The 24,898-nt window shown below is 33.2% G+C and overlaps 1 protein-coding gene across 2 annotated transcripts in view; it reads left to right on the top strand.

Annotated features, from left to right (window-relative positions):
- Positions 1-24,898, top strand: part of Pof1b (POF1B actin binding protein) — a 75,202-nt gene that overhangs the window by 30,686 nt on the left and 19,618 nt on the right. For both annotated transcript variants that reach the window (XM_058572927.1, XM_046425367.2), the window contains 4 exons: positions 120-302; positions 16,584-16,714; positions 22,298-22,325; positions 23,858-23,932. In XM_058572927.1, coding sequence (XP_058428910.1) covers positions 120-302; positions 16,584-16,714; positions 22,298-22,325; positions 23,858-23,932 — 417 coding nt within the window. The remainder of the gene's footprint in view (positions 1-119; positions 303-16,583; positions 16,715-22,297; positions 22,326-23,857; positions 23,933-24,898) is intronic.

Here is a 24,898-nt window from a genome sequence, read left to right as displayed (position 1 = left end):
TTTAAATTATATTGTGAAAACATGCACTGAGTTTTCAAACATGGTTTCAGTTGCTTTTTTAGTCTCGATTAATGTTATTTATTCTCAGCAGCTATTTTTTATATGTGTTTGTGTTTTAGGAATGCTATCCTCAGGTTCAATGCCATCATCATATTGTCCAACAGCCTCAGATCATCCACTCTTCACACTGTCAACAATCCCATTCTAACCAACAAATACATAGCATCACAGGAAGTGATTCAACTTCTACAAGCATTGGAAATGAACTGTGCCATGGTGGATCAAACCAGATACATGAGCAGGTAAGATCAATCATCTGATTCCTTTTCAAATGGAAATAACATCCTCAAATACTTCCGACACCACTGTATAGGTACTCATATTAAATTTTCATCAAAACATTGATTTTTACCACTGTTATTTATATTATGTTATAACTTTTTAAAAACCAATTATCCCATCTCTCAAAAGACAGAACAATTCAGGTTCTTCAATACATTAAATCTATGACTTAAGTTATTACTAAATACATGATTTCTAATTGATCCTTACTCTAAAATGAGCCCAGTAATTATGCAACATTAAATAATTTTCATAAGGTGTGGTATTTAAATGAATAATAATTTAGAAATGATTATATAAGATGATTATAATGGTTACATTTCATAAGCTAATTACTTCCTATATATGTTATTTGAGAATATATTATAATAATCCAAATAAAAAATATGTTAATACTTCATTGTATATTATAACAAAATAGAAACTAAGTAGCTGAGACATCTCTTGGGATGACATCTTCAGTGAGTAAATTATGTTTAGAAGACTGGAATTTTAAATATTTGCTATACAAGTGTTAAAAGAAAACAAAGACTTTCTTGTATCTGGTAAAACTAATAATCACAACTGGAGCAATGGAGAATCAGACATAATTAATGTCTTTTTTCAGATCTTAAATCAACCTCTCATAGGCAACTATTACTAGAAGAAAAAAGAAAAGAAAAAGAATAAATAAGGAGCCTGTCAATATAAGAATTTGGATTATTTAAAATATATTTGAGATCACTTCTAAGGACTGAAATTTTGAAATGTATACTTTAGCCATATTGGACAAAAAGAAGTATAAATGATTTAAAAATCTATATTTTTCCAACAAAACTCTAAAATTGTCTTTACTCTGAATGCTTGCATGGAAATATTACCCTCTAAAATAACTCTAAATCATTGAATTTCTTACATTATATGGATTAATAATAGCTACAAATGTGTTATTAGATTAAATAATTTGAAATTGTCATTTATACAGGTCATATTGGTCAAATCTCAGTAATGCCATACAGTTCAAACTAATCTTTGATTTTGTTTTGCCTTAGTTTCCTCTTATAGGGGAAAGTAGAAAGCACAAAAATTATATTGCAAAGCAAAGTGTTGTCTATCATTAAAGATAACCAATATGCATTTAGAAGAGAAGGAAGAAGAAATAAATTTCAGCTGGGAGATCAAGGAAGAGATTGAGGGGGTGGTAATTTACCAGCACTTTGAAAAATGGGCATAATTTTCACATGTGGCATTGTGGTATTACACAAAGATAGTATCCAAGGAAGAGGGAATCATATAAATTATGGATTTACTGAAGTACATTTTATGTTTCAGGAATAATTAGTATTTTGATATGTATGTGATAGAAGACATGTGATAAGGAGATAGTACATTATAGTGTTGACATGTTAAGGCCAGATCATACGTTCCTTAAGTGTTAAATTACAAATTTTGGATTTTCTTTAATAGGCAATGTAGAGTAAGTATTATGGTTTGGATGTGAGTTGTCCTGCCAAAGCTCATGTAAGATAGTGCTTAGAGGTGAAATCACTGGGTTTTGAAAGCCTTAACCCCATCAGTGAATTAATTCCCTGATGGGGATTAACTGAGTGCTAACTGAAGGCAGATAGGGTGTGGCTGGAGAAGGTGGGTCACTAGGGGCATGCCTCTGGGGTATATATTTTGTATGTGGCAAGTGGAGGCTGATTGTCATGTCTTGAGCCATTTCCCTCCATCACACTTTTCTGCCATGGTGTTTTGTCTCACCTCAAGACCTGAGGAATGGATTTGTCTGTCTATGGACTGAGACTTCAGAAACCATGAGCCCCAAAATAAACTTTGTCCTCCTTAAATTGTTCTTGTTAAGTCTTTTGGTTGCAGAAATGAAAAAGCCAACTAAAACAGTGAGTGAAATTAATTGTGTAAGAAAATACTGATAGGTATGCTTTAGAAGGTTAATCCTTAGCAGTTTTGTGCAAGATAGACTAGCATATTGTTTTTCTTTTATAACAATCAGATTAGGAAGGTGATATTATTTTCCTTATCATTCAGATAATGAAATTGAGATCTGAAGAAGTTATTTGTGGAGGCTTAAACAATTAGCATATAGTGGATCCAGGATTCATACATAAGTTAACTAACTCCAGAACCCAATGGTTACCCCTGGAATTTGAGTCAGTTATGTGGAGAGTATTTGAACAGTAATGTAAACATTAATAGAGCACTGGAATGAGAAGTGTCTGTCAGTAGGGAGATATTAATGATGTAAAAGTAAGTGGAGTAGCTTCAGGACAAGAAGATTTGGGTTATTTCTAGCTTTGTCCCTTTTAAGCTGTGTGATCTTCATAACATTAAACCTCTCTAGCATATTCATTCAAAAATTGGGGTAATAATGTCTATATCACAGGGTTGATATAAAGACTAAAATGAAATACATGTTGAAAGTTTTTCATAAACTATAAAGTCCACAACATGAAAAAAATGTCACGTAGAAATATTTTTGAATAGAATAAAATTTAACATAGAATAATGACAGTGGAAACTATGTTAGAGATAATTATCACAGATGAGAACAATATTTATGTATTAAGAAATTTTGTATAGGTTGGGTGCTGTGGCACATATCTGTAATTCCAGCAACTCAGAAGGCTGAATCAGGAAGATCAGGAGGTCACAGCCAGCCTCAACGAAAGTGAGGCACTAAGTAACTCAGTGAGACACTATAGCTAAATAAAATACAAAATAGGACTGGGGATGTGGCTCAGTAGTTGAGTGCCCCTTTATTTCAATCCCTGATATCCCCCCCAAAAAAAAACAAGGAAAGAATTTTTATCCAATGGCAATAGTAATGGTATATATGACTACCTTAGTACATCTAAAAATATATTTAATCAGACATTTTATTATGTACTTAGAAAATGGGCAGTGTTTAGTAACTAATATATCACTTTTTTTAACAATACTGATGACTGAACCCAGGAAAACTCCACCAACTGACCTACACTGCAGCCCTTTTTATCTATTTTGAGACAGGATTTTGCTAAGTTGCTGAAACTGTCCTAAAACTTGCCTCAGTAACTGGGATTATAGGCATGTGCCACCATGCCCAGTTATATCACTCCTATTTTACTATTCACAGTATAGTTTGAGATTTCTCTGTAGCTTTGTTAAAGTTTGAAGGCTTCTTGTGTAGATACAATTTTTCAGTGTTTTATGAGGATAAAGGTGAGATTCACAGGACTAATGGAGGAAGGAGCGTAGGGAAAGAGTTCTGTAACTCTAGCCTCCTTGGTGTTTACATGTCTGTATAGATGTGACTCATGGGTAGAAGAGTCTCTTTAAAGGACAATAGAGCAGATATAATTTAGGATCTTTTAAAACTAAAATTTGTTCCATTTCAATTTTTTTTTAAAGTTATGTTTTGGAAGTAGCATGGTAAAGTGGAAAGGACATAGGATTTCTGTTTAATTATCTGATTTGATAAAATCTGATTCTGCTGAGCTGCATGGACTCCTGTAATTAATTTGGATGAACAGGGAACAGCTGGGGCAATGGCCCAGAGGTTAGTGATCTCAGTGGTTCTCAGATGATAACACCTTATGGTTGGCTTGCTGGAGATGGTTTTCAGGGCGAGAAGCAGGGCATGAAGCCCCGTGGATTTCCGTGCTTGGTGAGTCACAGGCAACCCCTGCGGGCAGGAGGGCACCCAGAAACATCAGACACCCTCCCTCAGCCCAGGAATACACTCGGTTGAGTGTGGGGGAATCCCAAAGGGGTCCCAGACAGCCTGAGTCAATGGCTGAGTCTAAGAAAGACCTTACTTACCTACTACCTGCCCCAGGAGCCCAGACAGAGAAAATGAAGCCCAGCTCTTCTCAGCAGGCTCAGAACGCATAAAAGCTGACCTAAGCTGTGTGCAAAGCCACACAGAAGGGAGACACCACACACAGAGTATGGTGGACATGCGGACAGAAATGTAGTTCACTGTCTTCTGAAATGGGAGCCTGGATTCAATCAGGCAGGAACTGAGCAGCTGGACCACCTGATGCTGAGCCCATGGCAGCCGTGGGTGGTCAGCCCCACCACTCAGCATGGAACTCACCTCAGAGGCCAATCAGCAGACGTCAGCACATGACACAAAACCTTCCCTCCGTGACTGATGTATGATTTCTAGGGTCCCTTCTGGCTCTCCTCTTTGGTTCTCCTAGATGGAGCCATTTAAATGTTCAGAACACACTTCCTGGCTTCTGGAAACAGAAAATAAATCCTGTCATCTATAAATGAGGCCTGAGGGATGAAGCCAGAGATTTAGGTGAAGGAAGATCAGCATCAGTAACTTAGTGAAACCCTGTCTCAAAATTTTAAAAAAATCAATATAATACATTGGTTCTATTATAATGCTATTTTTGTGTGTGTGTTTTGCTAGGGACCAAATCCAGAGTCTTATGCATGCTTCATGGGTGCTCCATCACTGAGCTATAATACTATTTTTAGTATTTTAAAATGCTTGACTTAAAGGAAAAGACTTTGAAATATATTTCAAAATCAGGTGTCCAAAAGCTGACTTCACAATATATGTATATTTTTCACGGCCCTCCCTCAGAATTATTTTGGTTTTAAATTCAAAATATCTCTAGCCATGTCCCTTGGGAAATTAATAACATCATGTGATCATTTTCCTGCCATTGCCAAGGATGATTTCAAAAATGTTAGTTACAGGGAAAAGCTCAGCTGAACTCACTTTACAAGTTGTCATACAGGTGGTGTTTATAAGAAAGACCAAATAAATATTTATATTGTGTATAAAACTCTCTTGAACTTGGCTTATGGCTTCCAGGAAACATTTAAAGTCACAGGAAGATTGTAAAGGCAACAATCCTGCCCACTCAGATAGTGACGTATCCAATGGAAAAACAACTCCAACTTGGGATGTAATAATGTCTTTCTTCCATTATTTAAAACCTTAGTTGTCAACACCAGTATAACACAAGTCTTAGTGTCAAATACATTTTCTGGCAGGTCTTCTTTTCAGGAAGATTGTTACAAAGTTTCTTTTACATTAGTCATTCACTAATGATGGAATTTGATGCATGGTTAGTTCAATGAACAACATCTTCACTCATTAACCTGTGGCTCAAGTCCTTCTTCAGATTTATTGCTTTCATTCTTATTATTGAAATTGAGAGTCATTTGTGCAAACGTTGATACCCTGCTATCCATATCAAAAATTTAATTTGTATCTATTTGGGCACCATATTTGTCTCCTTTACCTCCTGCAACTTCCTGCTATGATGCACCTTTGTTTCATGGCAATATACCCTTTGTTTTATACAATCATTACTTATTTACTATTTTTAGAACTTATATTTTATTAACACAGTAAGCTTAAAATTTCAAATAGACATCAACAACATAAAATAGAAATTCCCTGTCCCAGCCCATTTCACCAACCAGATCAGAAATACAGAGGCCAACCATTTTCAACTCTTAGCTTTGTTTTCGGGAATTTACCACCTACCTCCACTAGATAAATAGTGTGCATATATTTATGCTAATATTTCTTGATTTATCAAATGTTCTATATTTTCTGTTGATAATTCTGGTACATAAGGATTTTGTTAATCCTTCAACACCTGCTTTCTTCCCTTACACCATCCCAACACAGTTAAATATCCATATTTCTTTTTGCTTGCTAAATTAGTGTTCAGTATTTATATCATTATTGCAATATAAATAGTATTTACTACTAAATTTGTGTGTGTGTTGTTTTGCTTCTTTATTAGTATAACTATATTTTTTGTTGACATTAATTACCAATACTTTTCTCAATATAATTTTATTTTACTGTATTTTATTTTTTTAAAGAGAGAGAGAGAGAATTTTTAATATTTATTTTTTAGTTTTCGGCGGACACAACATCTTTGCATGTGGTGCTGAGGATCGAACCCAGGCCGCACACATGCCTGGCGAGCATGCTACCGCTTGAGCCACATCCCCAGCCCATCAATATAATTTTATACTCAGTCAAATATTCTGAATTTTTTTGATCAACCATCTCTCATCAACCTTTTACTTTCCTTAAAACTCAATAATACACATACACCATCCTTCTTGCCTCAATTACAACTATCTATTGACTTTATGGTCACTCTCGTCATCCTTCAAAAGTTTCATCAAGTGGCTTACAATCTTTTATCCACTTCCCACTGACCCTGTCCTGGAATCATCTATGAGAATTATATCATCCATATCAGTAATCTTTCCCACACTCTGTCCTTATAGTTCTTCATATCCTTTAATTTCTTCATTTCTTTGTATTCAGTCCACATAGACTTTGGTCATTCCTTGAACTTACATTGTCACTTAAAACTATTTAACCTGGAATACTGAATGTCTCTCTCTCTTATCATCACTTTATTACATCATCTTCTATGCTTTCCTTTCTACTTAACCTTGCTCTCACTGAGATATCCAGCCCTCAGTTCCAAGCCAAGCTGGACATCATTGTCAACCAATTCAAGAATCCTTTTCCTTGAAACTGATTAACTTTTTGTTTCATTCTGTTTTATTGTCCTCGCTGTACAGATCTCTTACTTTGGGTAGACTACCATCTACTTTCTCTGTTCTGAGATTTTGACTTTTTTGTGTGATGAAGAAAGTCCCTAAATTAAGCCAATTTTATCTAGGAAAGATTACTTCTGTCATATTGTCCTCTCTCCTTAATTGGCAACTCTTTTTACTAATTCGAACTGACTTGCTACCAGTATTTAATGTCTAATCCTTTTCTGTTCCTCCCTACTTTTACTACAAGTCCTATCACTGTTCTTTCCCTTTAGGTGGCTTTGCCTTCTACTGAAAATGGGAAGTGCAATTCAAGTTTTAATGTGTACCAGAATCAGTTGGAAGGTCTATTTAGGTAGAGATTGCTGGAGCCTGACAATTTCTAAGTTTCTTGATTATCTTATTTCTACTGGTCCAAGGACCACAATTTGTGTTCACTGAAAAATTTCTCTATACCTTTAGAAATCTTGTTTCTTTTGATTCAAGAATTAAGATTGTATTTGTTTTCAGTTCACTCCATTTGCAATCCTATCATTCTATTGACAGGATCTCATCTTTTTTTTAACCTCCACAAAATTTACAAAGGAGGAAGGCATGCTCACTGATTCCATGTCCTCACTACCCACACATTTCTTAACACTTTGTGGATATATTCTAGCTTTGCTATGTTCCTGAAATTTCTTTTATTGACCTCCAAGTTTCCAAATTCAGCTTTCCTTACCAGTCCTCATCTTGTTCCAGTTCTATTGCATTTGGTACTACTTATCCATTCTAGATATTCTTCCATTATACTTTATTGTTGCTTCCAAGTCCTCTTCTGTTTTAGTCAGCTTTGCATTACTATGATTGAAATATCTGACAAGAACAACATAGAGGGAGTTTATTTTGGCTCATGGTTTCAGGAGTTCAGTACACTTTTGGCTTACTCAATAGCTTGGGGCCCCAGGTGAGATAGAACATCATAGGCAGCTGGGCACAGTGGCACATGCCTGTAATCCAAGCAGCCCGGGAGGCTGAGACAGGAAGATCATGAGTTCAAAGCCAGCCTCAGCAAAAGTGAGGCACTAAGCAACTCAGTGAGACCCTGTCTCTAAATCAAATACAAAATAGGGCTGGGGATGTGGCTCAGTGGTCAAGTACCCCTGAGTTCAATCCCCAAGACCCATCCCCCGCAAAAAAAGGGGGGAGTCACAGGGGAAAGCAACTCAGAACATGGCAACCAGGAGTCAAAGGGGGAGGGGGGAGGCAGTGCTCTGCTCACCAGGGACAAAATGTAAACCCCAAAGGCACATCCCCAAGGACCTACTTCTTCCAGCCACACCTTACCTGCCTACAGTAACCACCCAGTTAATCCACATCAGTGGATTAATCCACTGATTAGGTTATATCACTCATAATCTAATCATAATCTAATGTTACCTCTGAGAATTCTTGTGTTGCCTCACACATGAGCTTTAGGGGGTACCTCATATTTCATCCATAACATCTTCTCAGGCTCTTCTCCACTCAGTCACAAGAAAAACTTCCCTAAGGACCCAATTGTAGCCCCTTTCTCCTTTCTCTACCACCTCTATCTTGACAATATAAAATCTTGACTTCTGACACAGCTCTACATGGACACCTTCCAGAAATTTCTTCCTCAGCTGCAATATGTAATTTTAATTGTTTATGTGAGGCTCTACTTAACTGTCCCACAGTCACCTGCAACTGACCATGCCAGATTTTTATTGTCTCTTATCTCTATTAATGGTATCTCCAGTTCTCTAATTATCAGACTTAAAATCTAATATCATTTTAAATTTTCCCTCTATTTTGCCACTCCACACCTATTCAGTTGTCATATTTTACTGATTGTATACATATCTTCATTATCTGGCTGAAAGTTATATCCTTCTTAAAATTATTTTAGTATTTGCCAAAAGTTATCTCTTAGAATTCTTTTAGCATTTGATTTGTGCCTGTATTTAGACTCATTATTAATCAGTCTGTTCCTTACATTAATGCTATTTAGGTGTATATGTAGCTCTTCTGAAAGACTATAAAGGTTATGAAGACTTTGTGGAGGCAATTGCTTATTTGATTGTGTTTCTAGTAGTACTTGGGACAGTTCTTTAAGACAGTGCTTACTAAGTAAAATATGTGCTTAATGAAGGAATGACTCATGCCCCTGAGACCCTGTAAACCCTGTATTTGGTTTGTGGGTATTGAGTTTAGCTTCAGTTTAATGAGAAAGCTAAAATATATGAGAGGTTGCATTAAAGGTGCCAACGTATATGTGCAGTAAGTTTCTTCACTAGACTGGCTTATATGAGCTAAGGGTTTCCACCCTTTGAATAAATTATATGCTAAGGAATCATAGGAAAGAGAAATGATAGAGAAGTAGAGAAGAGGAAAAGGCAGCAACAAAGGTATTACCAAGATGTTATGTATTTTAAAAAATACATATTAGTTTATTTGATGTATATGCTTATATATTTATGCATTTATACATCCTTTCTCATGTGAAGAAATTTGGAATGGCTTATGAGAATCAATAAGATGCAGTGGAATGGAAAAAGACATAAGTGTCAATTACAGTGTAAATACAATGGAATGATGACACCAGAGGGAAAAGTACACAGTAATTCAGGCCACAGGGTTTTATCATTATTAAAACTGAATCAAAACTTTGGCTCTGAGCTTCCAAGAAACCCTTGAAACAAAAAGAAAAAAAAATAATTCTTTGCAAAGTTTCCATTGTCCATGAGAATAAAAGCATTATAAATTATTAATACTTATTTTGTATTATAGTAAAATATCATATATTTAATTGTCTAATTAGCTATAAATGTTATTATTCACTTACCCATACTCATTATGAAATGACTATAGAAACCACCAATGTGGGTTTTTTTTTTTTGTAGTTCTAGATAGACAGAATGTCTTTATTTTATTTTTTATTTTTATGTGGTGCTGAGGATTGAACCCAGTGCCTTATCCATGCTAGGCAAGCTCTCTGCCACTGGCCCTGGCCCCACAACCAATGTGATTTTTAATTGGTGTGAATAGAGGAATAACAATATTTTATAATATAATATCAAATTTACATACATACATACATACACACACACACACACACCCCAAAAGGAAGTCAGAAAAACCTTGATTAAGCTTTACAAAAGTGCATTTAAGTGAACTTTATTAAGGCAACTCTTCCAACCAGTGCTTTTGTATCAGTTCTACTTAATATGTATTCCCAATTTCATCCTTGATTACAAACAATTTCCTCTCTACTTACCTTGCATCATTAGGCTGTTAAAAGGGCTGTCCCTAATATATATTTTGATTAATGATATAAATTGATGCAGAATCAGCATTATTACTATTTTTGTGATGATAAAGATATTTAATGTATTAATCCAATATATTTTATTAGCACTTACCATATTCAGGCACTATGCTAGGTGATGAAATTTTAGAAAGATACTAAGACAGTATCTCTACTTCCAAGAAGGTGAGAATGTTTAAATATAAACAATTTTCTTATATTCTTTTTATCATAATTCTAATAGAAAATTATCCATATGCCTTAAATTAAATAAAATCATTATTTGCATGATTGTTTAACAATTCACAAAGCATTTTACCCCCATATATTTATTTATTTGTTTTGATACTGGGGGTTGAACCCAGGGCTGCTTTATCATTGAGCTACATTCCAAGCCTTTTTAAAATTGTATTATTATTATTTTTTTTAATTTTGAGACAGGATCTCACCAAGATGCTGAAGTTGGCCTGAAACTTGTGATCCTCCTGTCTCAGCCATCCATGTTGCTGGGATTATAGGTAGACTGCTCCCCACCCCCACTATTGAATTTTATTTGATACCTCCCATAACTTTGTAAAATAGGTACTAAATTACCAACATTTTACAGTTGAAAAACCTAGGCTCACAAATATTAAGCAATTTACTTAACCCACAACCAGGAAGTATGACTTCAATTTTTCATTTTTCTTCAATTGTAATACTTTGCTGTCTAAGTTCATCCACATATAAATATATGGTGGGTGATTAAGTACTTAACTACCACAAGTAAAAAAAGTATTTATCTTAGAATTGTTATTATTGTACAGTAAATTCAGTTCACTGATATTTATTGAAAATCTAATATGTAACAGGCACTGTATAATACATAATTTCTTTTTTTAACTTTATTTGTTTATTCTTTCTGTTTTTATGTGGTGCTGAGGATCAAACCCAGGGCCTCACATGTGCTAGACAAGCACTGTACCACTGAGCCACAATCCCAGCCCCAATACATAATTTCTTTATTCAATATGTACACAGATTAAAATAGCAGTAAGAATTCTCAGAACCAAAAATTATTATACTTTTTCTCTAAGATTGCTTCTTATGTGTGGTACAAAATATGTGCAACCAAATGATATTGCACCTAAAATACACTTAATTTTCTCAGAGATTAGTAACCACTGGATTAAGTTTTATTTGAATCAGTCTGATAGCTATTAAATGTCCAAAATTAAAGCAATATTAATCAAATGGTAACCTTATTTATCTATAAATCATCATATCCTTATGAGCTTTACTGGTTGTATAGATATCACTTATACGTTTTTACTTTTGAAAAATATATTTTCATTGTCATGCAGCAGTTCACAAGTTATTTCTCAGTAGAATCTAAGCACAACAGATCTCATTATTTAACATGTTCATGAGTTTTAGAATGTTAGGTACTTAATGCCTAATTGCTTTTATATAACATGGTATTTTAAGCACTTTATAATTTGCTAATCTGCCCTTCTGAATGGTGACTTAATAGTTACAACTTAAGCCAGTTCCTAGTGGGAATAAATTTAATTAAGCCAATACACTATCATACTGAATTATGATTTGTTCCTTCACTGCAAACCAGCCTGGAGAAACATCCTCACAGGGTGTGTACCATTAAGCTTGAGGGGCACCATGCAAGAAAAGATAGTTCAGGTGAAATTAGCAACACTTGTGTATCAACTATCTACAGGGCTCTAAAATTACTGTGACTGAACTTTATAAATATAGTTGGTCAAAATCATCTTGAAGTATGAAAATTGATACAGTATAGAGACAACCAGAAAAGTTCACCTACTATTTCTGGAATCTCATAGACCACAAATATGACATAAAACCACAAGAGAGAATTAGGACAAGAATTTCCAAGGCAGTAGTGAGATGAGGTTTATGGTTTCTCTTTGAAAAGTATTTACTTTCTTCAGAAATTCTGAAGTAACCATTAATATGACTATACACCTAAGTGTGGTTGTTTTGCCTTAGGTTTCTGGAGTCTTTATTATCAAGAATTTCTCATCTGCAATCAGAGAAAAGGAACAGGACAGCTTGGTATTTGTTATAATCAAATATTGATCTGATTGAAGGTATTTCATTCTTTAATAATTTTTATAATTTTTTGAAGAAATACCACATTTTGGATATCTGGAACAAAATATCTGGAACAGTCTATATTCCTCCCCTGTTTATATGTGAACAGCTAAAATTATTATCAAAGATTAATATTTGAGATAGCTCTCCTTCTTTAGGTAGATGAGTAAATATGGAGTATATATCTTGAGTATCCGATCAACTCAATATTGTAACAAAGATAAAATCTCCATCTATTACAATTCTTCTGGCCCAAAGCATTCATGTTTCCTTGGGAGATCCCTTATCATGGCTTTCTCAGAGCAATAAGAACATGACTTTGAGCCAACACTAAAAGCTATGCCAGGGCTGGTGTTGTAGCTCAGTGGTAAGAGTGCTGGCCTTGGAAGTGTGAGGGTTTGATCCTCAGCACCATATAAAAATAAATAAAATAAAGGTATATGTCCATATGCTTTAAAAAAAAACTAAAAAATAAAAGCTATGCCAAAACTCACTCACAAACAATTCCAATAACATTTAGACATTCTAAGAATTTGTGATCTAGTAACGCAAAAAATGGCTAACACTTTGTGATTAGGAAATTTCATTTTATTCTTGAGTACTAGTCTTATTAAACACTTAACACTAGGTGAGAATCTGAATTCCTCTGTTCTCACAACTCCAAAATTTTGAACCCAACTGAGTTTTGGTTTCTACTGAGTTTTACTTAATTATTATTATTAATCATAAATTCTAAAAAATGACAAGAAATATATTCACATAAGAGTGAATTTTTCTTCTGGTTTCTCTACTGTGACATTTCTTTTAATATAATAATTCATTCTTCAACTTTAATCCTCTTACCTTTTCTCTAGCTGAATAAAATTTATTGCCTGAACTTCAGGCATATTTTGCATAGTTTTCCTCTGAGAAAAGAAAACTCCTTACTGTTGCAAGTCCTAGCCCAACTCACCTCCAAAGTAATACACTTAGGGATAGTGCAATTCCAAAGTAACCAAGAAAACAAATAATCGAGGTCACTTGGGAAAGCAATATAGTGTAGTGGCAACAAAGTATGTAGTGAGAAGCATTACCTTATTTAATCTGTATGTGAAGTGCATGTGCAGTGCCTGGAACACATAGTTAAGAACTGAATAAATATTACTTATAATTATCTTTTCTTGTAATAAAATTGTTTCTGTTTAAAAGCTTCTAATACCTCTATCTAGCTTTGAACATAGATAAAATATTGATCTAAGTCATTTCATGTCTTGGCCTTTGTGATTCTTTGAGTGCTTAAATCCACCACACAGAAATTACATAAGCAAAATTTTATTAATGGCACTAATGATTCATGTGGGAAAGAATTATGCACCTAAAGTCTACCAATGTGCAGCACAATGACAAGAGAATATTTATACACAAAAGCAAATATTTTAAGAATTATTTGCAACTATGAAATTACTCTTTCCAATGATTCAAATGGAAGATAAACATGATTTTCATAGCATTAGGAGAAATATTATCAGCTGAGAGAACATTATGCCAAATACTAAACATATGCAATTAATTGTTTGGAACTTCTAGAAGAGACACTTGGCACTTGAATATTCTTGGCTATAAAAATGTCCTGTTCTGCTTGGAAAATTTGTCATCTTGGAAGGGACACACATGGGGAGATGAGAGATGAATTGGGGCCAGTTACTGCAAAGAAAATATCCTCAAGATAAATGGAGTGACATATGATGCCTAGATTTTCAATCTCTGCCATGATTTGGACGTGGTTTTTACCCCCAAAATTTGTGTGTTGGAAGCTTTAATCCCCAGTGTGGTGATGCTGCATGAGATATTTCAGAGGCAAAGCTGATGGGAGTTGGTTAAGTTTTTGGGGTATCACCCTCAGAAAGAATTAAGGTAATTCTTGTGGGACCTTGAATTAGTTCTCCCGAAAGAGTTGTTCTGAAAAGAGCAAGTATGACCCCTTCCCCTGTTCTGGATTCCTGCTTCATCATGTAATCACTCTGTTACATACTACCAATATTCTGATGCCATTTGCCATGAAGCTGTCACCAAACCTGAACTGATAACTGGTACCATGCTCTTGAATCTACAGAACTGCAAATCTAATAAAGTCTTCTTTCTAAAATACCCAGCCTCAGGTATTTAAGTTACCCAAGAAAACAGTCTAAGATACCCTCTTATCTAGCTAATTTTGATTTTTAAAATCATATTGAGACGATATTTTTAGGCTACTCTCAGTTTGATTAAAATATAGATGATCAATAAGGGGAAATGCATGCATAAAATACAAAATAAACATTTAAGTATTTAAGCTTACTTCAAATAGGGACTTGGCTGGTTTTGACCTTCATTTCCTGAGAGGGGCCTGTGATGGAGGATCTGATGGCTCAGAGTTTGAAGTCTAAGGAGAACTATAGTGTCAGCCTCTAACTCTACAATTTCAGTTTAGTTGCAGCAACTAAGTAGCTCTTCCATTTTAACTTCAGAAGAAGGTTTGGGGGTCACAATGATATTCTTGAAGAAGTTCTGCCTACACTCTTTTTGATTTTTTTAAACATTCTTATTGGATGCATTAAGAGAAGTCTGTAAAAAAATCCTTTCAGAATCTGGATCACTTCTAATCAGGCAGATACATTCTTTCTATTCAACAAGTACTTACTAAGTAGCTATAGAATGTTTAGTCAGTATTGTGCTAAATACTATAGGATATACCAAAAACTATGATGTGTTATTTACTGCTAAGTTTTTAAAATTTATTTTGGGGAAGGGAGAGGGTGCTGAGAGAACAAGACTTTGTATGTGTTAAAAAGTACAAAAACATTGGGCTGGTTGTAGCTCAGTGATAGAGCTCTTGCTTTGCGTGCATGAGGCCCTGGGTCCTATCCTTAGCACCACATAAAAATAAACAAATAAAAATAAAGATATTTTGTCCATCTACAACTAAAAAAAGTATTTTAAAAATGTATAAAAAATATTCAAGACAATTGAACACAAAAGAGCAAAAATTAAATTAGCCTTGTTGATTGACATAGTCTCAATTTTCAAGGAGCTAATAATCTTGGGATGGGTTTCAAAGGATAGGTAAGATTTGAACACACAAAAGAAGGATAGAGCATATTCTAAGCAATCAACAATGCAAGTAAAGATCCAAAGGCAGGAATAGCATGATATGATGGGAACAGAGAGGTTGTTGGGAAACAAAAATTGTTACTAAGTTGCTAGGTTCATGTAAGCATTATAAAGTATTATATTATAGATCGGGAGGCTGAGACGGAGAATTGCAAGTTCAAAGCCAGCCTCAGCAATGGCAAGGCGCTAAGCAACTCAGTGAGACCCTAAATAAAATACAAAATAGGGTTGGGGATATGGCTCAGTGGTTTACTGCCCCTGTTCAATCCTTGGTACCAAAAATAAATAAATAAAACAAAACTTGAATAAAATTTTAAAAAATGGGTTATATTAAACATTCAAACATAGATCTATGGACTATTTGTATTTTTATATATCATAGTGCATAGAATTTATGCACTATTTATAAATTCTATGACATTTAAACCTTCTGTGTGATAATACTGACTTTACAGGTTTACCCAAAGGATGGCAGTAATGGATATGAAACCAATAAATTATGTCTTATTTAGGACACTATACATAATAATTTTTGTCTAGGATTTCAGTTATCTCTTAGGTCCATGAATTTTCAACACTTGACCAGGAACTACTCTTTTCCATGTCAGATTGACTATATATTCACTCCAAATAATAAAAGGAGAGAGTCTAACAAGAAACACATAAAGCACATTGAATAACATAAATTTTCTTAGTCTAACTTTATGATATACTGGTAAACCAAGCTGGATTTCACTGAAAATATGTATGTGTAAATGAAAATAATTATTCTATAGTCAGCATAAGTCAAATATCACATTTTCTTTTCTCATAGGAGGCAGATGAGAAAGCCAAGTGGTGATAATAAGAAATTCAGAGATTATTTACTTATTTTACTGTTTTATTTAAGTCTATATTCAGTATTTGTTATTCAAGTTTCGCATTCATTAGATCATGTAGACTTGAGTGCAATGAGATTGAATGTTATTGCTGTGTTAATTTTTCTTTAAATTTCTTCCCTATGGAAAAAATGATAACTCAGATATAAAGAAAATTTAGGGCTTAATTCATGTGATAACATTAATAGGTCATTTTACTTTTTACATTTTATATCACAATATGTGTGAATTTAGAAAAACATAATATTTTTTTATATAATTGCTGTTGATGTTTGTTTTAGGTGATAATTCAGGATGATGGCCCTGAAAAACTGGATCCCAAATATTTTGGAGAGTTGCTTGCTGACCTAAGCCGTAAGAATACAGATCTGTATCATTGCTTATTAGAACATTTGCAGAGAATTGGAGGAAGGTAATATAAACATATTTTTTGCTTTGACATTGTAGCTATCAAATATTTTACTACATTATTGTATTTTAATAGACTTTTTAAAAAAGCAGTTTTATGTTCATGGCAGGACTTTTATACTCTTAATGTGTAAATTGGCAACTGTTAGTAAAGCTGAGTAGATGTCTCATTTTTAAAAAAGTAATACAGATTATGAAAAGCATCAAAAATAACACTAATCCTTTTAAGATTAGCAAAATATTTTGTGTGCTTTTTTGTAGTATACTTTGACAGCAAAAGCAAATTCTTGGGGAAAAAATTAAAAAATATATATGATATGTTGAAAAAAAAAATAAAAAGTGCTGGAGAAAAGGGAACATTTATACACTGGGTAATGGGAATGCAAATTAGTACAACTAAGGTGGAAAATACCATGGAAATTCTTTCAGAATTTGAAAACATAATTGACATATGATCCAACAATCCCACACACAGGTATATGTCCATAGAAAATGAATTTGGTATGTTGAAGAGACATCTGCATTCCCATGTTCATTGTAGCACTACTCAAAATAGTCAAGAAATAGAAGCAACATAGGTATCTATCAACTGATGAATGGATAAAAAATTGTGGTACATGAACACAATGGAATATTATTTAGCTATATAAAAGAACTAAATACTACCACTTTTGATGACATGGATAGAAGTGGAGATCATTAAGTTAAATAAGCTAGGAATGGAAATGCAAGTACTGTATGGTCTCACTCATATGTAGAAACTAAATATGTTGATCTCATAATGTTATGGGCCAGGCTATATGGACAATGACCAAACAGATTCCATTTTACCCTGAGACTCCATTTCATATAAGAAATTCTTCTCACAATAGAAGTGGAAATTATACTAGGGGTTACCAGAGGTTGAGGACAGTAGTGATGTGGGATGGGGAAAGGTTGATCATTGGGTACTAAGTAACAGATGAATAGAAACAAGAAGTTCTGCTGTGCTGTTTCACAGTAGGGTGACTATTAGATAATGATAATGTAGTGTACTTTTCAAAAATCTAGAAAAAATGATTTTAATTTTTTGTTTACCATAAAGAAATGGTAAATGTTTGATAAGATAGGTAAGTTTTGGGCTGGGGTGGTGGCTCAGTGGTAGAGCGCTTGCATAGCATGTGTGAGGCACTAGGTTCAATTCTCAGCATCACATAAAATAAGGATCCATTGACAACTAAAAAGAAGAAAAGATGCATAAGTTTAACCTGATTTAAATGTTAGGAAATGTACACATGTATTGAAACATTATGTGGAACTCCATAAATATTTATAATTTTTAAATGTTAACATAAAATGAATGTTATTCTATGACTTGTTTTAAGATATTACATGTATGAAACAAGGTATAGTCCCATTGCCAACACACCACTGTATATCTTCTATGATGTGTGCTCAATAAATGGAGGCCAGTGCTCAATGTATATTTAATACATTATATAGTACATATAAATGGTATACATTATACTAATTTTCTACATTTTATATTACATATGAATGTGAATTATAAATACCTATTTATAAATACATATAAAGTATTATACATCATGATACGTAATTACATATATTTAAAACATGCATTAATAGTTTATCAACTATTCATGTATAAATGAGAGCATATTGTCATAAAATGAATTCTATAGATTGTACCTCCAAAGTTGCCTATTATTTTTTAATCACAGCATGTATGTGACCGAATGTCAGGCAAAATCTATAAAAGCTCCTTAAATTCAAAATAATCCAGAAGATAAGAAAAAAGCAATAGTTTTTTTTCAATTCAGACTTTTTATTACCTAGATCCTTCTACTTCTTAGACATGATTTTTACAATATATAATTGTATACAATATATGCAATTAACACATATGATATGACACCATATATGCCATTTTGTATACATTGTTACTAACAAATACATATTAATATTTATTTGTACATGCCAAAAATATTTTTCTTCCTGCTGTATAGTCTCTTTTAATCTTTTTTTCCATATCTTTTCTATTTTTTGTCTCCCTTCTTCCTAATCTATCATGAATAGTGACTATAACCTTACCATTATCTTCATCTTTTCCTTCTTATTTAGGTGGCCTTCCTACTTAGAAAAATTGTAACTCTGGATCAGTCTAGCTCTCTGCCTTATATGTTGTTTCCTTTTACCATTCCCTTCATCAGCCCACACCCAACATTCACTATCCCTAAAATTCAGAGAGCCTGATGAGAACAGTTTTATTTACCTCATTGTCCTTGTTGTTTAACATAGTAATTGGTTTAATGTTGTTTTAGTCAGCATTTTCACTGCTGTTGCCAAAAGACCTGACAAGTACAATTTTAGAGGAGGAAAATTATATTTGGGACTCCTAGTTTCAGAGATCTCAGTTCATAGACAATTGACTCCATTGCTCCATTTTAAGCAGAACATCATGGAGGAAAGTTGGGGAGGAGGAAAAGTAGTTCAGGACAAAGCCATCAGGAAACAGAGAGCATCACTCATCCAGGACAAAGTATATACCCTAAAGGCATATTCCTAATGACCTACCTCCTTCATCTACTCCCCACCTGCCTACAATTCTTGTGTTGACTTATTCATAACCTTTTAGGAATGCCTCATATCTAAACCTTAACTTGTGGTGCTCAGTAAATGATTTATTTAATGGATGAATGCATTCTTTACTGTCATACCATATAGTTGATCACTCTTAGTGAAAAAAAAAACAGCTATTTGTTTGAACTGGTTCCATTATAATGAATTATTTCATCTTTAGCTACATCTTCATTTTATCGTGATTAATACCTTCTCCCATTGCCTGAACAATTATCCCTTTATCCCATTATGCAAACGACTATTTCATAAATTTATCACTTCACACAAGTTCACTACCTTAAAAATCTTCCCCAAGTTTCTATAATCAATTATTTTATTGAGTGTCCATTATGTCTGGGGCATTGTACAAAGTGCTTTATTTATATTATTGAACCCAATAAAATTTCAGATGGAAACCCAAAGACAGTAAGTTTTTAACCAAGTTCATGTAGCTACTAAGGGCCTGAGATGGATTCAATAATTTTTGAGTAATTTTTCACCTATAAATTATGACTTAGCTTTTCTGATAACCTTTCCTTAGATCCTAATTTGGATCTAGGTGATCCTCTTGGAAAGAGAAGAAAATTGAATACAGGAGGAGGGACACAAGGAGAAGGTGGAAACAAAGAGTAAATTAGGGAGACAGAAATGTCATTATGTATTATATCTCCTTCTGCACTGGGGGATAATAGCTGGAATTGCACTAGGTGGAAAAAGAAAACAAAGTAGCACTCACTATATGCTATCTTACCTTCTGGAAAGAAGGAATTTAATGAAAAAGAAACAAAAGTTGGGAGGAACAAAAGATTGAAGGAGGAGGAGGAATGAAGACAAAGAAACTGATAACCTCTGACAAGCAGAAACTCTTGGGTACCAAAATTTTACAAGACCTTATTTATCTTGGGGTGTTTACTAATTATGAAATAATCTAACTCCCCTTGCTTAATTACTTTTTGTACTTATAATTAGTATGAGACAATAAAGTTGGAATATAGTTAACTAGAATAAAACTTAATTGAATAAACTGAGACATAGAGATTAGACAAATTACTGGATATTAAATATCTGGTATGTAATAAAAGCTGAAATATGAACCTAGGATATGAACTGTGGATCTAGAATTAGGGTACTTAAGCTGGGAGTGATGGCATGTACCTGTATCCTAGTGACACAGGAGGCCAAGGCAGGAGGATCACAAGTTGAATGCCAGCCTCACCAACTTAGCAAGGACCTAAGGAACTAAGCAAGACTCTGTCTTTAAAATAAAAACATTTAAAAAAATAGTTGCAATGAGAAATTATACCCCATTATATATGATGTATTAAAGTGCATTCCCCTGTCATGTATAACTAATTAACCCAAATTTAACTCACCTTCTCCTTGTGTCCCTCCTCCTTCTGTCTCCAGTTTTTTTTCTCTTTCCAAAATAGAGTTCAGCAATGAGTGGGTGCAAGTTCAGAATTAAGGAAGGTTCTCTCAAGGACCCATTCTAATTACTTTCTAAATTTCCAATATTAAATACTATTATTGATCCTTGTTTTGTTCATTGGTTTTGTTTTCTTACTTATGGAAGTGAGTGACTAGGAACATGAATACTAAATTGTCATTGGAATAGGAAGAAAGAAGAATTATTATTTTAAAATTCATATTATCATAATTCCCATTAACATTAATTCAAGACTCCTGAAACTGAATTGTGATTCATGATTTTAACTTGCTTTAGCTTCAAATATATACATGCAGTTAGTATAATGAAACAACTTAAAAATAGATTTTTTTGGCTAGGTCCTCCCCACAATTTCTATTTTAGACAACACAGGAAATACCATATACATACGTGCAGATAATTGCACATATATTGTCATACCTTGGGAAATGGAACCTTTAGATCTTTTTCTCTGTACTAGCTTGTATATTTTTGTAAATGTATGTAAGAGATTTTACAGAGCGAGCAACCTACTTATCTCTATAAGCAGTATGTTACAAATAAGCAATTACTTAAAAGGTAAATATAGGTATTAATATAATAAAATTGTATTTAATAAATTCTGTCTTCATGTCAGAACATATATACTGTTTTTTGTTGTTGTCACTGCTGTTCCTTTGTTTGAGAAGTATATTCACCATATGTATGTTTGCCAAATTCTTCCACCAAGTGCAGAGGTAGCAAGTACATAAAAATAAAAGTCTATCTGTTGCCCCTGACAACACTAGAACTGTATCATTTCCAGTTTTCACCATTCCCGAAGGAGCTAGTACCAGTCTAGTATAACTACTAACAATTCTCCTGAAGCATTTGCCTAGTTAACAGTGCCCTGCTAAGGGTTTTTCAAATCCACTGGCCAAAGTCTCATTTTGATGCTAGAAATTCTATCATCCCACCAAAATTTTGATCACTTTGTTGAAGGTTTTATCGTATGTAAAGATTCAAATACTTTCAAGCTCATTACTGTTGTATAAAATACATATAAAATGAATGAGTTAGTATTGTCTTTCAAATTTTAATTTTGATAAAAAGGATATGAGGAACTTAAACACTGCAGAGAGAAGCTCCTATCATCACTGATCAGGAGCAATAAAAGAGGGAGGTGGAGGTAGAGATAAAAAACCTATTATTGCTATTTTATTCACTGAGTAGCATTTATTGGCAAGCACTGAAGACTTCTACATTTAGCGTCAAATGGACTAGTGTTAATGGATAGAGTACTAACCAATTCTGTAAATTTTATTTATTTTTTTTTTGGTATTCTGATGTTGATGCTTTTAATAGATTAGCTAATTAAAGGGAAATTATTAGCCAAACTAAAAATGCCATTTTAGATAGTTTCAAATTTTTCATTTGGGTTATAAATTGAATCAGTACTATTACAATATATTAAAAAATAAACTAATGAAATAGTAGCATTTATGTATTATCTATCAGTGAATGCATTTTCTAAAGATTCTCTTTTGTTTATTATTCTTGCAGCAAACAGGACTTCGAGTCTACAGATAAAGTAAGTACAAAAATAGATAAAAAGAAAACATAGTAGATAACAAAGTAGGCTTCAATATTTGCACTAATATTCTTTTAGTTTAGAACTTTAATTAGACTGAAAACACAAGTGTTGAAAGAAATAATTATTTTTCCTTTCAAATGATGTAGCTATTTAGACCTTTGTAATGGCTATAAAAATAGTCATAATTCACACACAAAAAAAGTTCTTTCAGCAGTCACGTTAGGGTTTTTCTTTGCTTATCAGAACATTTAAAATTACATTAACCCTATACTGTCTCCTTTAGAAAAGTGAAATCTACAAAATTAAATAAATAGTAAATTTAATTTCAATATATTTGAAAACCTTGTATGTGCCAGCAACTCAAAGTAACAATTATTTGAGTATTAATTCTATTACATATGCAATTTTGTTAATAATTTCTTGTAATGGAATAAATAATCAAATAAGAGAAAGAACTGATTTCAGTGCAATAAAAAGCCCAATCACTTCTTTTGTGTTATTTTTTTTATTTTCAATGCATTGGCATACTGAATTCATTACAATAATTCAGTAAGTCCTAAATTGCCTTTAAAAAGGCACTTCACTTCAGCTTCTCACTTAAAATTAGTTGAAGCTTCCCACTGTTGCTGTGGTAACACCTTAATCTCTCAAAAGTCACTGTAGCTCTGTGTAACTTCTCAATTAAACCCTGAAATACCTTTAGTTTTATTTTCCAAAGTTTCATTATTTAAAAATTCAGCTTTGAGTCTAGGATTGTGAATCAGTGGTGGAGCGCTTACCTCGCAAGTATGAGGCACTGGGTTTGATCCTCAGCACCACATAAAAATAAATAAGTGAAATAAAAGTATTGTGTCCATCTACAACTACAAAAATATTTTTAAAAAATTCAGCTTCTAAAATGTCATATCACCCAACAAAACTTATACTTGTAGAAAGCTATACTAAATAACATGTTTAATGGAATTTAATAGGCCATTTTGGTTTTTAAAGTTATTTATTTATTCTAATGTGTTATACGTGATGGCAGAATGCAATTCATTTCATAATACATATATAGAGCACAATTCTTCAAGTCACTGTACACCAAGTATTTTCACACCATTCATATCTTCATACATGTACTTAGGGTAATGATGTCTAGACCATTTTGTTTTAATTTTTTTTTTCTCAGTTGTGAGAATTGAACCCAGGGCCTTGTTTTCCCTAGGCAAGCACTCTACCATTGAGCTCCATCCCTATCCTTAAATTACTTTTCAAAATAGAAATTAAATGTTTTATTGGTTGACCAAAGCTTTTTGGTAAAAATGCCTAGAAATCAGGGTTCTTTCCATGCCTAAGTTATATAATTGATTTTTTAAAGTAAGAATTGATAAGAACAAATATGCAGTTTATGGAAACTATTTATCAAAAAGTGAATTTACTTTTTAATGTCCCTAAAAATGTACCTTACTTCACAAAAGTCTGTGTACTACTGACCCTAAGATTAAAAAACTACTGTGGTCAATGTATAAATCTCTCTTTTCTTACAGTCAGAAGACATTGAATCATTGATTCCTAAAGGATTGTCAGAGTTTACAAAACAGCAAATTCGCTATATTCTACAGGTGAGATGTGTTCAGGGTGGGAGTTTGAGATAGGCACTAATAAACTACACCTTAGGATGCCTCCCTTAATTAAGAAAAGAAAATCCCAAATAAAACCATATTCCACAGGAGTTGATTATTTTTTGGATATGGGTATAAAAAAGAAAAAGCATAAAAGATAAAAGTATTTAATTAGGGTTGCATGATAGTTCAGTCAGACCATCAGAAACTATTATTGAATGATTAACATTTAGGTAATCATTCCAGAAATAATATTTTCTGCTATGGAATGCCTTTAATCACTCTTTAGTGTTTTAGTACAAATCTGACTTACACTGTGTATTTGCCTTCCTCTTCTCAATTCCATCGTCTCCCCAACCACAGATACTGAGAGGCTGAAAGGCCAGTGCCTTGCTTTTCTTGAGTTGTGGAATACTAGAGAAACCGATCAATAAATTCCCCTATAATTAAATGAGGGACCACAGATCAAGATATGTGCTAAGAAAACTGTAGAAAACTTTGCTTCCTTTATGTTTCTTTCTTTTTCACATTTATAAAATTATTGTCTGAAATAGTCCCTCTATATATACATCAAAAATTTATTGTTATAATTTTTTGTTTCAACTACCAAACATAATTTAGAAAACTGAACAAATGGAAAGCATATTCTATTTATATTTATTTTACTTTTCAAGGTTTTTTTCCCCTATATTAACGGTCGCAATCCCTTGTTTAATATTTTCTTCTCTTTACAAAAATTCCTTTAGCTTTTTTGTTTTTTTAGGGTAGGTTGCCTACTGACAAATTATTTTCATTTTTTTTCATCTGAAAATTCTGTGATTTTTCTATTCATCTCTAAAGTGAAATAATTTCATTGGATACATAATTTGCAGCTAACAGTTCTGTAATTTTAGCATTTACAAATATAGTGTGCCAATTCCTACTGGCCTCCATGGTTTCTGATGAAAAGTCTACTATTATTTTAAT

Source organism: Marmota monax, unplaced genomic scaffold (genome assembly GCF_021218885.2).
Source record: "Marmota monax isolate L192 unplaced genomic scaffold, Marmota_monax_Labrador192_F-V1.1 WCK01_AAM20220418_F8-fsc00176, whole genome shotgun sequence".
Taxonomy (NCBI): domain Eukaryota; kingdom Metazoa; phylum Chordata; class Mammalia; order Rodentia; family Sciuridae; genus Marmota; species Marmota monax.
This window is presented reverse-complemented; position numbering and strand designations above follow the sequence as displayed.